Genomic DNA, 15,277 nt, shown 5'->3' with positions numbered 1-15,277 from the left:
AAGGAATTGCTGTGGAGGGAAATCATGTATGAGGTTTCACCACTGTGAGTTTTTTCTTTCCTTGCTGTCTTCATTTTTTTTTTTTTTTAAAGATCTGTTTCATTTGTTTGAAAGGCAGAGTCACAGAGAAAGAGAGGGAGAGGTCTTCCATCCACTGGTTCACTCCCCAAATGGTTGCAACGGCCAGGGCTGGGAGCCAGGAGCTTCTTCCAGGTCTCCCTCTTGTGTGTAGGGATCCAAGAACTTGTGCCATCTTCTGCTGCTTTCCCACGTGCATTAGTGGGGAGCTGGATTGGAAGTGGAGCAGCTGGGACTCAAGCCGGCGCCCGTATGGGATGCCCACGCTGCAGGCAGCAGCTGGACCTCCTATGCCACAACGCTGCTCCTGCCATCTGCATTTTGAAGGGCGCCATCTGGCTTCATTCAGCTCCCCTCCCTAGCCATGGGGTAAATGCCAGATCTGGCTGCTCAGGCAGTTCTTTGGCTAATCAGGCAGAGTAAGTCCCTGCCAGCTAGTTCACTCACTCACTCACTCACTCAGCGCACATTTATTAAGTTATTATTATTCTGGGCACCACACCACGGAGGACAGGTGGGAGACCTGATCTAGCCCAGGGTAGGAGATGGGTTGGGATGGGAACGCGTCTCCAGGAAAGTCAAGTTTGAGTTGGTATCTGAAGGCTGGATGATGCTGGGGACACCGAGGTGGGTACTGCACTGAGCCAGGCAGATCTGGTTGGCAGTTTCCTGGCTTGCTTTCTGGACACTTGTTCTAACTTCTCCGGTGACCAGCTTCTCCACCTGTTTGGGGTGAATTCCTCACTTCTGAATTCCTTTCAAGCTGGCCCTGGTCCGTTTAAGTCTGTCAACAGTTCTTGTGTTGTACAATTGGGCATTTGCTAGTGTTTGGTGCTGGAGCTGCATTCACTTGAAAAGACATCATTTCTTTTGGTGGAACTTAATTTTATTGGAGGAGTAAATAAAATGTAAAATTGATAAGTTAGAAGGTAATCAGTCCTTAGAAATAAATGGGATATGGCAGTAGGAAACATCAGAAGCCCTGTTAACATCTTAGATTAGGGGTGTGGCTAGGCAGGGCCCCCCTCCCCGAATGAGTAAAATCTGAATAAAGCCTGAAGGAACCAGGGGAGCCACGTGAGTTCTGGGGAAGAGCAAGTGCAAAGGCCCGGAGGCAGGGCCTGGCATGTTTGGGGAAGCCAGTGTGGCCGGAGTACTGTAAGCCGTGGGGAGAGAGATACAAGAAGAGGTTGGGCACCGAGTGATGGTTTCGGTCCTGCGGCACACTGAGGACTGTGTAGAGAACAGGGGCTTTCTTAACTGGAGGATATATGAGCACTGGAAGTTTTTGAGCCAACAAAGCCCCCAGCTGAACTGTGCAGATCCGTCTCTTGGAACAAGGAACGGGCTCCACCCTGCTGCCCACGCGGCCCAGGCTGCCACCGGAGGGCTTTGACTGTTGCCAACAAGTAAGCCTGCCACCACCCTCATCCTCAGCGCAAGTCTCCCAATGGTTTGGCTCCTGGGCGCAGGGGCAGCTGTGTCCCCAACACCCACCTTGCTGCTCAGCCAGGGGCCCCAGACCCCACCCCTGCTCCCGCATGCAGAAAGCCGGCTAAGGGGTCTGCCTGGAAATTCTGCCCCTGCAGCACAAGGCGCCTCTCCTCCCAGTGCCGGGACGGGCCGAGAAGCCGGCGCGAGAAGGAGCCACCGAAGTGTGGCTTACAGGACTCAGCGGGGCGCCCAGCCCCCGTGGGCCGACCCTGGGCAGCCACCCTGGGCTCCGTAGGCAGCAAGCCCCCGTGCACACGACGGAAGCACTTCAGAAAGGTTCCCCCCAGACACGCGTCCTTGGTTTGGGGTGGGATCCGCAAAGCTCCCCAGACCGCCCCGGGGCGCGGTGGCCGCGCGGCCGGAGCGCACTGTCCTCACGGTCACTGCCAGATACCGTAATTCCCCAAGACGCCGGTTCGGGCACCAAGCGGCCTTACCGCGCCAGAGCTGGAGAGCGGCCGCAGGTCCGACCCCGCTTTGGGGCTGGAGCCCGGGCCGCCCGCGGCGCGCGAGTCCCGCAAAGCGCAGATCCCGCAGCTCCAGGGCTCACAGCTCGCGGGCCGCGCTCCTCCCGGAGCGGCCGGGGGCGGGGCCCGGGCGGGGCGGGGCGCGTGACGCGCGGCGCTGGCCAATGGGGCGCGCGCCCGGGGCCGAGCCTCCTGCGAGCCTTCGCGGCGCCCGCGGCATCACGTGAGCTGCCCGGAGTGAGCGCCGAGAGCGCGGCGGGCGGGCGAGTGCTCGGCCGCAGCGACCCGCGGGCCAGCGGGCGAGCGAGCGAGCGCAGGACCCGCGGCTCGGCCCGCGGCCGCCGCCGGATCCGGACCCGGGCCGCCGCCCCCAGCGCAGCCCAGCTCCTGGGGCCGCAGGACCGCCGGGGCCTGGCCGCCGGCCGGGCGTGCGCCGAGTTCAGGTGGGAGAGACGCGGCTGGGGGTGACCGAGGGGCGGCCGGGACGCGGGGAGGGCGCTGGCCGGGCTCGGGGCGCGCGGCCTTGCGCCGGCGCCGCTGTCCGAGGCTCTGAGCCGCGCCCGGGAAAGTGTCGGACCCGTGGGGTGAACCCGCGGGACGGGCAGTGGTCGGAGGGGTCCGTGGGTGGTAGATCCTAGTAGCCCCCCCGTCACCTGCCCCGCTCAGTTCCGCTCGGCAGCCTGGACGCCCGGCCGCGCGTGCCGGTGGCGCTCCTTGCGGGCCGGCGCTCCCATATGGCGGGCGCTCGGCCGGGCCTGGCGGAGGAGCGCGCGGAGGACGCGCTGGCCCGCCCGGGTGGGGGGCGGCGGGCCGAGGTGGAAGGGTTACTGTCGGTCACCGCGGCGGGGGCAGGGGAGGGGGAGGGGGCGCGAGCCCAGGGCGTGGTGCTCGGTGGGCAGCGCTCCAGGGCTCAGCCGAGGGTCCGAACCCGCCCCCTGCGTTCCCCACTCCTTCGGGCACCCACGCGGGGCCGCCGTGCGCTCCTCGCGGGACCCTCCGGGAGCTCCGTGGGCCGCCGGCGCCACGCCCCACCCCGCACACGCAGTCCCAGGACGGAAACGCTCGCCCCGCAACCGCTCGCGGGTCCTGCATTCCGGGCCCCCACGCGCCGAGTCCCCGAGGTCCCAGACGTTCCCCACCATGGAGTTACCCATGGAAGCCCCGCTCCTGCAGGGCAGAGGGGATTTTCCCCCCACGGCCTCAGAGGTGACAAAATTCCCCCGGCTTGTCTGCGCCCCCCAAATCTTCCTCCCGCGGACCCGGAGCCCGCAGGGAGCCCCTACGGCCCTACAGGTGCGAAGACGCCGCAACTCTGCTACTTTGGGGCCGGCGGGCCATGCAGGAGCAGAGACTCTTATTTTGAAGGGCGGCCCCTGCCGCCACCCCCGTGATTTGCGCGCTGACCCAATGGCAAGCCCTTGGCCGGCGCTCCGCTTGTTATCAATTACATGTTGTTCCTGCAGCCGCTGTGTCCCCGGGAGGATAAACAGCAGGCCTGGCCGGGCCGGGGGAGGGGGCGGAGTCCAGCGGCCGGCCGGGGACGGTGCCCGGAACAGCGCGTCCCCTCCCCCTGCGCGCAGCCTGCGCCTCTGGCCGCGCCACGTGCTCCTGTTTTTTAGGGGCCGGAGCGGCTCCAGTCCCCGCGCGCCCTCTCTCCCCGGGCGGGCGCTCCCGTCCTGGGCTCTCCGTACCTCGGTGTCCCGCAGCAGGGACGCCCACCCCGCAGGAAGACCCCGTGCCTGCCCCGGCTCGCTCAGCACCTTTCCCTCTCGCTCATTCAGCACACGCTGCCAGGCCCAGTTTTAGACTCTGGAATGCGGCCCGGGACTGGACGGCCCGAACACTTGTATTCTGGTGAGGGGTGAACGGGACGGCGAGTTCACAGCCGTGCAGCAACGCGGTTTCTCACAGCGGAGCCTGCGAGCAGGAGCATCCTATGGGGTGCTGATGGAAAGACCGTCGGCCGAGCTGCAGTCTGGGAGCTGAGGGCCGCACGGGGGAGGTGTGGGCACTCAGAGCTGAGCCGCCATTCAGAGCAGGTGTGGGCTTCCGTGGGGCCACTGGGTCCTTCCCTTGCAGACCCACTGGGGTTTACTTCCTTCTCTCCCTCCCCCACTATGCTTACTCCCGTTTCTTTTTCTATCATTTTATCCCTGAGTGTATCCGTGTATGTCCTTCAAAAAAAAAAAAAAAAAAAAAAAGTAACTTCAGGATCATCGGCATAGTTGGGATTCATGGTAACCATTTAATGTTGCCTTTTGGACTGTCAATCACGTTTCAAGGCGGGCTCTGCAGCAGGCCTGCCGTGGGTCCCAGAAGGGTGGGAGTCTGATTCCTTAGCAAGGCGGCTGAGGGCCAGAAAGACCCGTGTTCTCTACATGTTAGGAGCCGTATGCTAATGGCTGGCACCTGCAGGCACTTGTGGTGTGCCTGACCTGGTCCAAGTCCTTATCGTGTGTCACTATGGGGATGCACCCAGGGCACTGCTGGTGGAACCCTCCTCTCCAGACCAAGTCCCACACACAGAGAGGTTGTGCGACCTGCCTGAGGCCACCCAGCGGAGGGGGAGCACGGTGGGTGGAGTGTTTGCTCGGCCCTTTCCGTGGCCCTTCGCCTTGCCTGACGATTTCCCGCCCTCCCGGCGTCTCAGCTGTTGAATGGCGCCTGTCTCAGAACATGCTCCCAGTTTTAAACCCTTAGCTGAGTCTTTTTTTTCTAAATGAAAAAGTCCTCCTGGCGAAACTGCCCTCTGGGCCCAGCTCTTGCCTTGGCTCCCTGGAGCTCCCTGCAGCTTCGTGGCTGAGTTGAGGATGGAGACCAAAGGTCCTGCGGTCCGATGGGGAAACTGAGGTTAGGGGAGGGGAGCAAGGTCTTATCCCAGGGCACAAGCTGATGAGGCTGGCCTGTTGGCTCGTGGGCAGTGCTGGGGGCCTGGCCCTTGGAGTGGACCTGGGGACGGCTAGGGGTGGGGGTCGGAGGAGACACCAGGCAACAGGGAACCTGGTTTCAGGTGCAGAATATTCATCCTCATCACCAACCTGGATTAACACACAGCCAGCTGTGGCCACTGGGCAGGGACAAAGGTCCAGAGAGGTGGGCCTGCCATAGCCGTGTTTTGTTGACTCTCCTTGAACACTGGAGGCAGCATGGCCTTTGGCTTCCCTGTCTCCTCTCTGCCAGTGTCCTTTGAGCCCCTCCTGGACACCAGGTGCCTCGCCGGGCACTAGGGACCCGGCAGAGACATGGCGCGCACTGTCTAGCCGGGAGACAGGTGTTTGCTGGAGCTTTGCGAAGCGGTGAGTGTCCCAAGCCCGAGCCGGGAGAGCGCAGCCATGGGGTGCAAACAGATCAGCTTCCTCTTTGGCCAAGGGGTCTCCTCCTCGGGTCCCACTTAGACGGTTGTGGAGCCGGGGGAGGTAGCAAGGCGGGTGCTCTCCGCGTGTTGCCACCTGGGTCTCTTTGAAGCCTGTCCTTGCCTCTCCCGGGGACAGGAGAGAAGCTCGGCCCCTCCGAGCCACTGCTGCCTCCCCCGTCTTCCCTCTGGAGGGCACATACTTTGTGGTCTTTAAGTTTTTGGTCTCCAAACCACGGGTGCTGGCTGCAACACAGGCAGTCCAGCTGAATTTGGATCTTAGATAAAAGAAGTTTCTAGTGTAGCTATGTCCCTTTGCAGACTCATATTAAGAGTAGTACACGTTTTAACATCTGAAATACACATGTAGCTGGCAGCCTGTACTTCTGTTTGCCCAATCTGACCCTATAGTGCAGGGGTCAGAGGGCAACTGGTGTTCTCCCGCCCCACTTCTGTGACTCAACAGGCATGAGTCTGGGGTTAGGGGTCCTCAGGCGGGGACCCCCCGGGCCTTAGCTGACGTGGGGTTCAGGAGCTGCCCACTCCCCAGTACTCCTCTCGTGCACACATTCACACACACACACACGTGTTCCTTTCCAGGATCATTCTGGAAAACTGTCTGAAACCAGAAGTGCCCCGCATTGTGCAATGGGCCTGGAGAGGGCTCTTTTGCAAACAGGTGGTGCAATTTCAGAAAACACTCTCGCAGCGCAGCTCTCCCCTGGGATGGAGGCAGGCTCCGGGCACCCGGCCATGGGCGGCCGGGGGCAGGCTTGGCGGGGGCCGTGGCTCCACGGCGCATCAGGTGAGCATGCCACCCTCTGACCAGGCCTCCCTTGTCCCTTCTCCGCAGCCGCCACCGGCACGGCCCGGCCAGCATGGTGGACCACTTGCTTCCAGTGGGGGAGAACTCGGGCGACAGGCTGGCTGGCCGCGGGGCCTACCACATGCTGCCTTCACCCCTCTCGGAAGACGACAGCGACGCTTCTAGCCCCTGCTCCTGTGCCAGCCCGGACTCGCAGGCCCTGTGCTCCTGCTACAGTGGAGGCCTGGGCACTGAGGGCCAGGACAGCATCTTGGACTTCCTGCTGTCCCAAGCCACACTGGGCAGCAGCGGCGGCAGTGGCAGCATCGGGGCCAGCAGTGGCCCTGTGGCCTGGGGGTCGTGGCGCAGGGCACCGGCACCTGGGAAGGGGGAGCACTTCTGCTTCCCCGAGTTTCCCGTGGGTGACCCCGATGATGCCGCCAGACCCTTCCAGCCCACCCTGGAAGAGATCGAAGAGTTTCTGGAGGAGAACATGGAGCCAGGAGCCAAAGAAGCCGCGGAGAGCAGCAGCAAGGACTTGGAGGCCAGCGGGGAGCTCCCCGCCGGGCCACACCGGAGCCACCTCCATTCTGGCTCCGGCGGGAGAGAGCGCTGTCCTCCTCCACCAGGTGCTGCGGGTGTGGGCGGCGCCCAGAGCCCAGGCGGGGGGCCGGCATCCGACGGCCCCATCCCGGTGCTGCTGCAGATCCAACCGGTGCCCGTGAAGCAGGAATCGGGCACGGGGCCGGCCTCCCCGGGCCAGGCCCCGGAGAACGTCAAGGTGGCCCAGCTCCTGGTCAACATCCAGGGACAGACCTTTGCGCTGGTGCCGCAGGTGGTACCCTCTTCCAACCTGAACCTCCCCTCGAAGTTCGTGCGCATAGCCCCCGTGCCCATTGCGGCCAAGCCCATCGGGTCAGGACCTCTGGGGCCCGGCCCTGCCGGCCTCCTCGTGGGTCAGAAGTTCCCCAAGAACCCGGCAGCGGAACTCATCAAAATGCACAAATGTACTTTCCCTGGCTGCAGCAAGATGTACACCAAAAGCAGTCACCTCAAAGCCCACCTGCGCCGGCACACAGGCGAGAAGCCCTTTGCCTGCACCTGGCCGGGCTGCGGCTGGAGGTCAGTATGCTGTGGGGCAGGCCTGGGCGGGCAGCAAGCGCTTGCCTCCAGCCGCTAGCTGGGGTCTGCGTGCAAAGCCATTTTAGCTACTGTTAGGGCAAGCCGATTGGGAAGGGACGCGAGGGTGCAGCTGGGAGGTCAGGGCCGGAGCTGGCACAGCTGCCCAGGGGCTTCTGGGTCACTTTTGCTGACTCAGGCCAGGAGCCAGCTGGGCTCCGGTTTCCTAACGATCAGGTAAGGCTTGTGGGACCCTGTACAGCCTGCTGGGTAGGTCTCCCAGTGCAGGGTGAGGGTAGAGGCCTGGCCGCAGCAGAAGGCGCTCAGGCGACCACTGAGAACGATGGAGGGCTGCGGGCCAGCACCCACGGGGTAAGTACTGCTGGCCTTCCCGCTTCTGTCCGAGGGCGCTGAGGAACGTGGCCCTGCTCGCTGCTTTGTGGAAGGGGTCAGATTAGAGAGGTCACATCCTGAAAATGCTGCCTCCCCACATGCTGGGGTGAGCTTCCCTCCCCGGGGTCTTTGGGCCACGTGCACCAGGCCTGGCACTCACTTCCTCCCTGGGGACCCAGTGGTGTGCTGGGGAGGCCACAGAGGCCAGCCGAGGAGGAGGACCTGGGTGCCTGGCCAAGGTGGCAAATTCCTCTAGGGGCTTTCTTCTACACGAACAGAGAAACCAGCCCTCCGTGGGGGAGGGGCTTGCCCATGGCTACCTGGCCCTTGGGTGGTCAGTTGCACCCCCGCGGCCCCCGAGGCCACTCACTGTCTTTGGCCATCCTTTTCTGAGATGCAGACAGCCGACCATGAGCTCCCATGCCTACGGGTGGACTCTGTGGCCTGCCTGGGAGGGCCACAGGTGCTGCCGGCACAGTCCTGCTCCCTGCTGCCATTGGCTGCCACTGTACGTGTCGGGATGTGGGTGTGCGTGCGTGAGCCTACAAGCAGGCCTGGAGCTGTGTGTGTGCGTGCGTGTGCACATCTTGCTTTCGTCCTGTATAAGCCGCGTGACGCCATGTGCTTATGCACATTGTGGTTGTGTGTGCATGTGTGCAAGCGTGGGTGTGGGTGTGGCACACAAGCAGCTGTTTGTAGCTTCTGTTTGCTTGACTGGGCTCTGGTTCTGAGAGCCACCGGAGTGGGCCTGAGGCGGGGGTGCTGGCTGGCCGAGGTGGCACCGGCAAGCTGCTTAGGGCAGGCTGTGACACTGACAATCCCATTCCATGGAGCAGATGAGACAAGGCCTTTTCCCTACGTGAATAAGGGCAGCACTGCCTTGTGCCCGGCCCCTCTTTGTTCCACCACACACAAGAGCCCCTGGAGTCCCCCTGAGCGGCACCCCCAACCTGTCCTGTGGGTGCAGGGCGCCAGGCTGCTTGTGAGGCAGGACACAGGGGTGGGTGCACCCATGTGGGTGGCAGAGCTGAGAGATGGAGAGAGGGGCCCCAGAGGCATGCCTTGCATGGTGGTGCCTTGAGTGGGGAAGGCAGCGGGCTTAAGCCCACCCCTGTGTCAGCCCCCAGCTCGCCCAGTGCCCCCGGGCATTGCACCTGGCAAGTGTCGGTTCCCTCAGCTGCACCGTGGAAGCCAGCACTACGCAGCCCAGGGTTGGTGTGCAGGGTGCTCCGGCACTGGCCTGGCTCCCCGGGGGCAGCGGCCCATCTTGCTGAGGGCAGGCAGGGACCCTGTAGGTGTCAGGCAGCTGCTCGCCAGGTAGCCTCTCTCCAGGGCACCCATCCTGACTCAGCATAGTCTCACCTTTCCAGGTGCTACACCCCCCCCCCCCCCGCTGGCTCCTGCAGTGGGGGCAGGAAGGGCAGGCTGCAGGGGAGACCTTGATCCTTGGTCAAGGCCGCCCACTCTGCCCCCTCCTCCAGCGGGAGGCGGGTCTACCTTCTTCCCAGCTGTCCTGCAGGCCACAGAGCAGACAGGACTCAGCCCAGAGGGTGGCTCTTCCCTCCACACAGCGGCTGCAGGAGGGAGTGAGCTCCCCGTGGCAGGAGGGGTACAAGGGAAGAGATGTGGAGGGGATTCAGCTCTGATGGCGGTGGTCTCCTTGCCCAGGACCCAGTTGGCAGGGGATGAGGCAGGGGGTACCCGGCGTGGTGAGGTCACCTCAGTGCTGGCCCAGGGAGCTGGCCCAAGGTCCCCAGAGCACAGCTGGCCTTTGTGCAGTCACATATGGCTGGGTAGTATCTGGCCAGGAGCCGAGGGCCCCTGCTTCCTGGGAGGGCTGTTTCTCGGAGGACACAGGAAAGGCCCAGCCCGGGGATCCTGCACCTCTGGGCGTGCATGCCCAGTGCTCTTTCCCGTCCACGTGGCCGTTGTCTGCGCCAGCAGGTCCGAGGGTGGGAGACTCCGCAGCTCCGGGCAGCAGGCTGGCAGGGGAGGATGGACCCAGCTTTGGGGCAGCTCGGTCTGCACAGGACTGGATAAGCGACGAGGACACCTTAGGTTGACTGACCGGTTACTGTATGCCAGGCGCCATGGTCAGATCTTAGAGCTGGAATCCCCACCACCTGATGCCCTCACTTGAATACCTCCAGTGATAGGGAGCTCATCACCTCTGTAAATGCACTTGACACCCTTAAATTCCTATCCAGACTTCACACCCCAGGCCCACACAGTCTGCTTGCCTGCCTCTTCCCTCCTCTGGGTGAGAACTACCCCCACCAGCCTCCTCTCTGCTGCTCGGGCTCCCTCTTGCACATGGGCCCTGTGTGTGCCCCCCGTCCCCAAGGCCACCCTCCTCCTGCAGCACCTGGGCCCATGACTTAGATTTTTGCTTCTGCAAAGGCCCCATCCGTGTCCTGCACACATCCACGTGCTAATATTAGCCCCGGGAGCCCTCTCACACACAGTGCCGTCCAGTGTGGGCACCAATGCCCAACTGACAGCAGCGAAACCCAGGCTCATGACAGTCGCACCACTTGCCCTGGCAGACATGGCTGGTGTCTGTGAGCCTGAGGTGCACCCCCAGGTGGGTGCCTCAGCGCCTCTCCCACCCTGGGCTGTTGGCTTCCCTGGGTGCTGTGCTTCTGGGCTAGGGGAAGAACTCAGAGTAGCAGGTGCGACGCCAGCAGGAGCCCTGGTGCCCACGGGTGCTGTTCTGAGCCCTGCATGGATGTTGCCCCATTCAGTTCTCACAGTGGCTCTGTAAGTCTGGCACTGGGCATGGGCCTCGTTTCCCAGTGGAGGAAGCTGAGGCACAGAGCAGCTGAGCAAGCCCTCCATGGTCACACAGCAAATAGTGGCAGAACCGGGAGTTCAGCTGGGGCTTCCTGCCACCCCCACGCCTCCCAGGCTCAGGAGCCTCGCCCTGGCCCCCTCTACACACCTGTGGGATGGAGGGTGCCGTGCTTAGCATCAGGAGGACCTCCCATTCCCTGCGGCATAGCCTGGTCTGCACACTGCATGGGAGCTTTCCACATTCTGTGGCCTCTGCTGCTCTTCCCCGTGGCCCTTGTGGGCCAGCGCTGCCCTGGCACTATGCCCCTAGGACAAGCCTGTGTGCCCTCCCTCCCCCTGCACCGGCTGTCCCTTGCCCCGGTGCTCAGCCCCTGCTTCCTGCTGCTGTTGTCCTGGACACAGGTTCCCCATCCCATCTGCGGGGCTAGAACGCGGCTCGCCCTAGGCTGGCCTGGCTGTCCGGGAAGCGCCCGAGCCTGCCTTCTAGGAAGCTTCCTTGCCTTCCTGTCCGACACAGGCCTGCTTTGTTCTCGCAGCAGAACGTCCTGTTCTGGAATGGCCAAGACGCGCACCGTAGAAGGAATCCCTTTTTTAATAGCTATCAGCAGCGAGCGCGGCCATCAACTGCAGTGGACGTGCGAGGCCCAGGGAATGGGGAAGTTACAAGTCTGAGGTCGCAGAGCCAGCAGGTGGCGGGGACAGCATTCAAACCCGATGGCCTGGCTCCCAGCCTCCTCTCTGGAGCCCTGCATCGCTGCTGCCCCTATATATTCAGGCATTTTCTGACCACATCCTCGCAGTAGGCAGAGGCTCCGGGTGTGGCTGGCCAGGTTGTACACTGTGCAAATGTAGGGAGCACCATCTGCATCGCAGTCCCTGTGCCTGCATGAGTTGCTGGTGGGTGGTGGGTGGTGGGTGAGTGTCTCAAGGAAGGGGCGCCTTCACACGGAACTACTGATGTGTCCAGACACCCTGCACGTCCCAGCCCTGCAAGTCGGCAGGGTGAACCAGGCCCCAGCCCTGCGCTGAGCTCCACGCAGGTCATGAGCTCATGGCCCCTCCGCAGTCTGGGCTCCTGACTCGCTGCCCTGTACAGTCTCACAGTCGTGGGCATGCATCTCTTCTGCAGAAGGGGAAACTGAGGCTCAACTTACTCCTACTGAGGCTGTCTCTGGCCCACCCGGCCCCCTGTGCAGCACAGAGCCCTGTGTGGGCTGCAGTCTGGGAGGACGTGGTATGCGGGGACAAGGCAGGGGCCGTCTAAGAGCTCTCTTCCCAGGGACGGCGCCCTCGGGCGCCCACGCAGCCAGGGGCTCAGCATGCAGATCGACCTGGTCTGTGGCCTGGCGAGTCTCCTTCACCACCTGTCCTGCCCGGGATGGCACCGTGACCACAGAGCGGCTGTGGCTCCATGCCACTGCTTTTAGCCTCCACGAAGTCCTGGAAGATAGGCGGGATCCCTGGGGTTGTGGCTGGCCGAGGCCCGGACATCTCCATGGTTTGTGCAGGATCATACAGGGCACCCGGTGGGGGTGGGGACGGCCAAGGCCAGGACCGAGAGCAGAGCCCGCAGGCTGTGTGACTCCGGCCTCTGAGCATTTGCCACAGTCTTGCCTGCAGCGCTCATCAGCTCAGGAGCTGTGTGCCCAACTGCAGCTGGGGACAGCTGGCCCCGGCTCTGGGACATGGGCTAGGGCTCTGGGTGCCAGGGCACAGGAACCCTGTTTCCGTCCCGGTGACACCCAGCGCCCAGCAAGGTGGAGAGGGCCAGGGCATCTGCTCTCACCAGGGCGAGCAGGACCGGGAAGGCTGCAGCGGGGGCTGGGCTGACACCTTTGCTCTGGCCTCTGGCAGCTTCGTGTCGCTGGTGACCCTGGGTCAAGGCCTCATCACGCTGGGCCTCAGCGCCCTCAGCTGGCCCATGGGACAGCTGGACTTCGCTGTCTACTCTGGAGGATGCACGTTGGAGTGCCGGGCGCCAGGTGCAGAGTCTGCTGTCTGGGAGCAGGACTGTGGCGCCTCCTTGCCCCGTGCGTGTCCTGATAGGTCCCCCGGTTCACCCCAAGCTGTGGGGTCGAGGCCTCCACCCACAGGGTCAAGGTAGAGCAGCCAGCAGCCGCCTCCTGTCGACTGGATCAGGGGTACCGCCTCTCACCTTGTGGCCATGGGTCCAGGAACAGGTGTCGGGCCTGATGCTTCTGCATGCACGTGTGTGTGCATGTGTGTGTGCAGGAGAGCTTCTGTGTAGGAGTGCATCAGCAACTGTGTATGCACGTGTGTGCACACATGTGTGCGCGCTGAGACTGCCCCCATGACGGCTCTCGGTTCTTCTGGGGGTGCCTGCTCTGCCCTCTCTTCCGGTGTAATTACTGAGCACCTAGCAAGGACCCTACACAGGGCTGGTCACGGGGGGAGATGACAGGGACCCAGACAGGTGCATCCTTCCTCGTGGGACAGACGGATAGTCGTCAAAAGTTGAAGCTAATTTAAAACTGCACAGTGGCAAGAACAAGGAAAGAGACACATGATGCCATGGGACTCTCGAATGAGATGCAGTGCTGGAGGGCTTTCTGGAGGAAGGGACGTTTCAACTGAGCTCTAAGGAACGGGCAGGAGAGAATGGGAAAGGGGACAGGATGTGCAAATATCCTGTGGTAAAAGGGACCAAAGACGGTCTGTGTTGGTTGAGCACAGGGAGGAGGCAACCATGTGTTGGTGGAGGGTGGACTGGGCAGGCTGGGAGGGGTCCGGCAGCCAGGACAGGGTCTGATGGGAAGAGCCTCAGACCGTCCGGGCGCCTTGACCCAACTCTGACCCTTGTGTGTCCTTTGGGCACCTGCCTGCAGGCCGTCAGGGGGGCCTCCCCCCTTGGAAGGGCATTTTGCAGGCGTGCACTTTGGTTTAGGGGAGTCTTAGGGGACCCAGCTTCCAGGACCAGGGTCCAGGAGTGAGGTGGGCTCAGGTCAGAGGACTCCCTGCCCCCACCTCCCTGCTTAGAGGGAGCAAAAACGAGAACCCCAGGCCCACTGTGGTTCTTGGGAAGGCCCCCTTCCTTCTCCAAGGCCTCCCCCCCCAGAACACCCCTCCCCAGATGCCCCTGGGGAACGATGGTCCGAGGGGGCGGGCAGGCCTGTGGCCTCTGACGCCCCCCGCAGAGTGGACCAGGTAAGTCCCGGGCTCTGGTTGACCAGTTGCCCGGGGAAGGCCCTGAGCCTTGAGCGTGGACCCCGCGGGGCCAGCGAGGAAGCCCTGGCTTTATGCTTCTCAGCTCCTTGGAAGGCGACTTCTCCCAGCAGATCGGAAGTGACTGGATCCCTTAAGAACTGGATAGCCCGCGCTTGCTCCCCGCGCGCCGCTGCGGAGGCTGCAGAGCTGCTGGGTGGGCGCCGGCCGGGCGGGGCCTCGCTGACCGCCCTGTCCCGCAGGTTCTCGCGCTCCGACGAGCTGTCGCGGCACCGGCGCTCGCACTCCGGCGTGAAGCCCTACCAGTGTCCCGTGTGCGAAAAGAAGTTCGCGCGGAGCGACCACCTCTCCAAACACATCAAGGTGCACCGCTTCCCGCGGAGCGGCCGCCCCGTGCGCGCCGTGAACTGAGCGCGCCCCGCGCAGCCTGCCCCGCCCCGGGCCCCAGCCCCGTGGTGGTTTTTTTTTTTTTTAAAGCAATAATTTATTTCCCTCCGTGAGAGGGCCGTGACAATGTTACCAGCCCCCCTTCCGAAGCCTGGGAGGTGTGAACCCAGCGCCCCGCCACCTGATGCCTTTCCCGGGAGGACCGAGAGCCGCACACCCGCGTCCCTGGGGGCTGGGTCTCCAGCGCGCACGCGGGGCTGGAGGCCGGCTCGGTGCCTTTGTGCCTTCCCCTGGTGGCCGCCGCCGGCTGGAGCAGGGATTTGGGGGCGGGGGGGGGGGGAGATGGGGGAGAGGCCTGGCCCTTCTCCCACTGGGCCCTCCGCCTGGGCCGGGGCCAGCCCTGTATTGCTTAGCCAAGAAGAAATGTGCACTTGTTGAATGTTCAGTTCCCAGAGGGAGCCGTGCTGGGAAGAAGGAAATGAGCCAGAAGTGCGGGGCTGCACTGGGGTGCCAGGGCCGGCGGCAGCGCCCAGAGTGCCTCCGTCAGCAGGATCGCCGGCGGGGAGGGGCAGGAGAGGGGTCAGAGTGCATGTGCTTGAGTTAAATGTGCAGGACAGACGGACGGACAGCCGGCGCTCCGAGCAGCCTGGCTTGTGTCTTCCTTTGGGGTCCCAGACGAATGCAAACAGCAGCCCTGGGGTCACCGCGGGGAGGAGCGGGGAGCAGGCTGCGTGGGTATAAAAGTAGCTAGCGCCTTCCCCCCCACCCCCGGGTTAGAAATGCATTCCTTATCTCGTCTAGAAATTAATATCAAATGAACTAGCTTGCGTTGCCAGGTTTCTGTCACATCCTATGAATGTATGTAAATAAACTGTACATAAGTACATCTACATAAACTATCTTTTAATAACATCAACATTTGTGTACATTTGAAATTTTAAGAATCTATAAAGCTGGTGTACATATGTTACAATTATGTATATTTTCTTTGGTCCTTCGTAAAAATATATTTACTTTGCCAATAAAAAGAAAAAAAAAGAACTCGCCGGTGGCTTGTGGATGTGGACGTGGGTGTGCTGTGTCCGCGCTCGGCCTGCACCTGCACACACGGGGCGGCGATTCTGGAAGCTGAGTCCCACATTCGCATTTGCAGAGTTCAGGGGACCCTGCGTTGCTCCCCGAGGAATACCGGAGCCCTCTTGGGAA

General features: G+C 62.8%; 1 protein-coding gene across 1 annotated transcript; it reads left to right on the top strand.

Moving 5' to 3' along the window:
• The first annotated feature begins 442 nt into the window (after positions 1-442).
• Positions 443-15,044, top strand: KLF15 (KLF transcription factor 15). The gene is made up of 4 exons (XM_051851796.3): positions 443-447; positions 2,228-2,482; positions 6,245-7,318; positions 13,927-15,044. The coding sequence occupies exons 1-4, from the start codon at positions 443-445 to the stop codon at positions 14,093-14,095; spliced, it is 1,503 nt and encodes a 500-aa protein (XP_051707756.2). The 3' UTR covers positions 14,096-15,044.
• Positions 15,045-15,277: the final 233 nt, after the last annotated feature.

Source organism: Oryctolagus cuniculus, chromosome 10, assembly GCF_051225735.1.
Source record: "Oryctolagus cuniculus isolate XC-2025 breed Fujian yellow rabbit chromosome 10, ASM5122573v1, whole genome shotgun sequence".
In the NCBI taxonomy this organism is placed as follows: domain Eukaryota; kingdom Metazoa; phylum Chordata; class Mammalia; order Lagomorpha; family Leporidae; genus Oryctolagus; species Oryctolagus cuniculus.
Note: the sequence above shows the minus strand (reverse complement) of the source record. Positions and strands in the feature narration are given on the sequence as shown.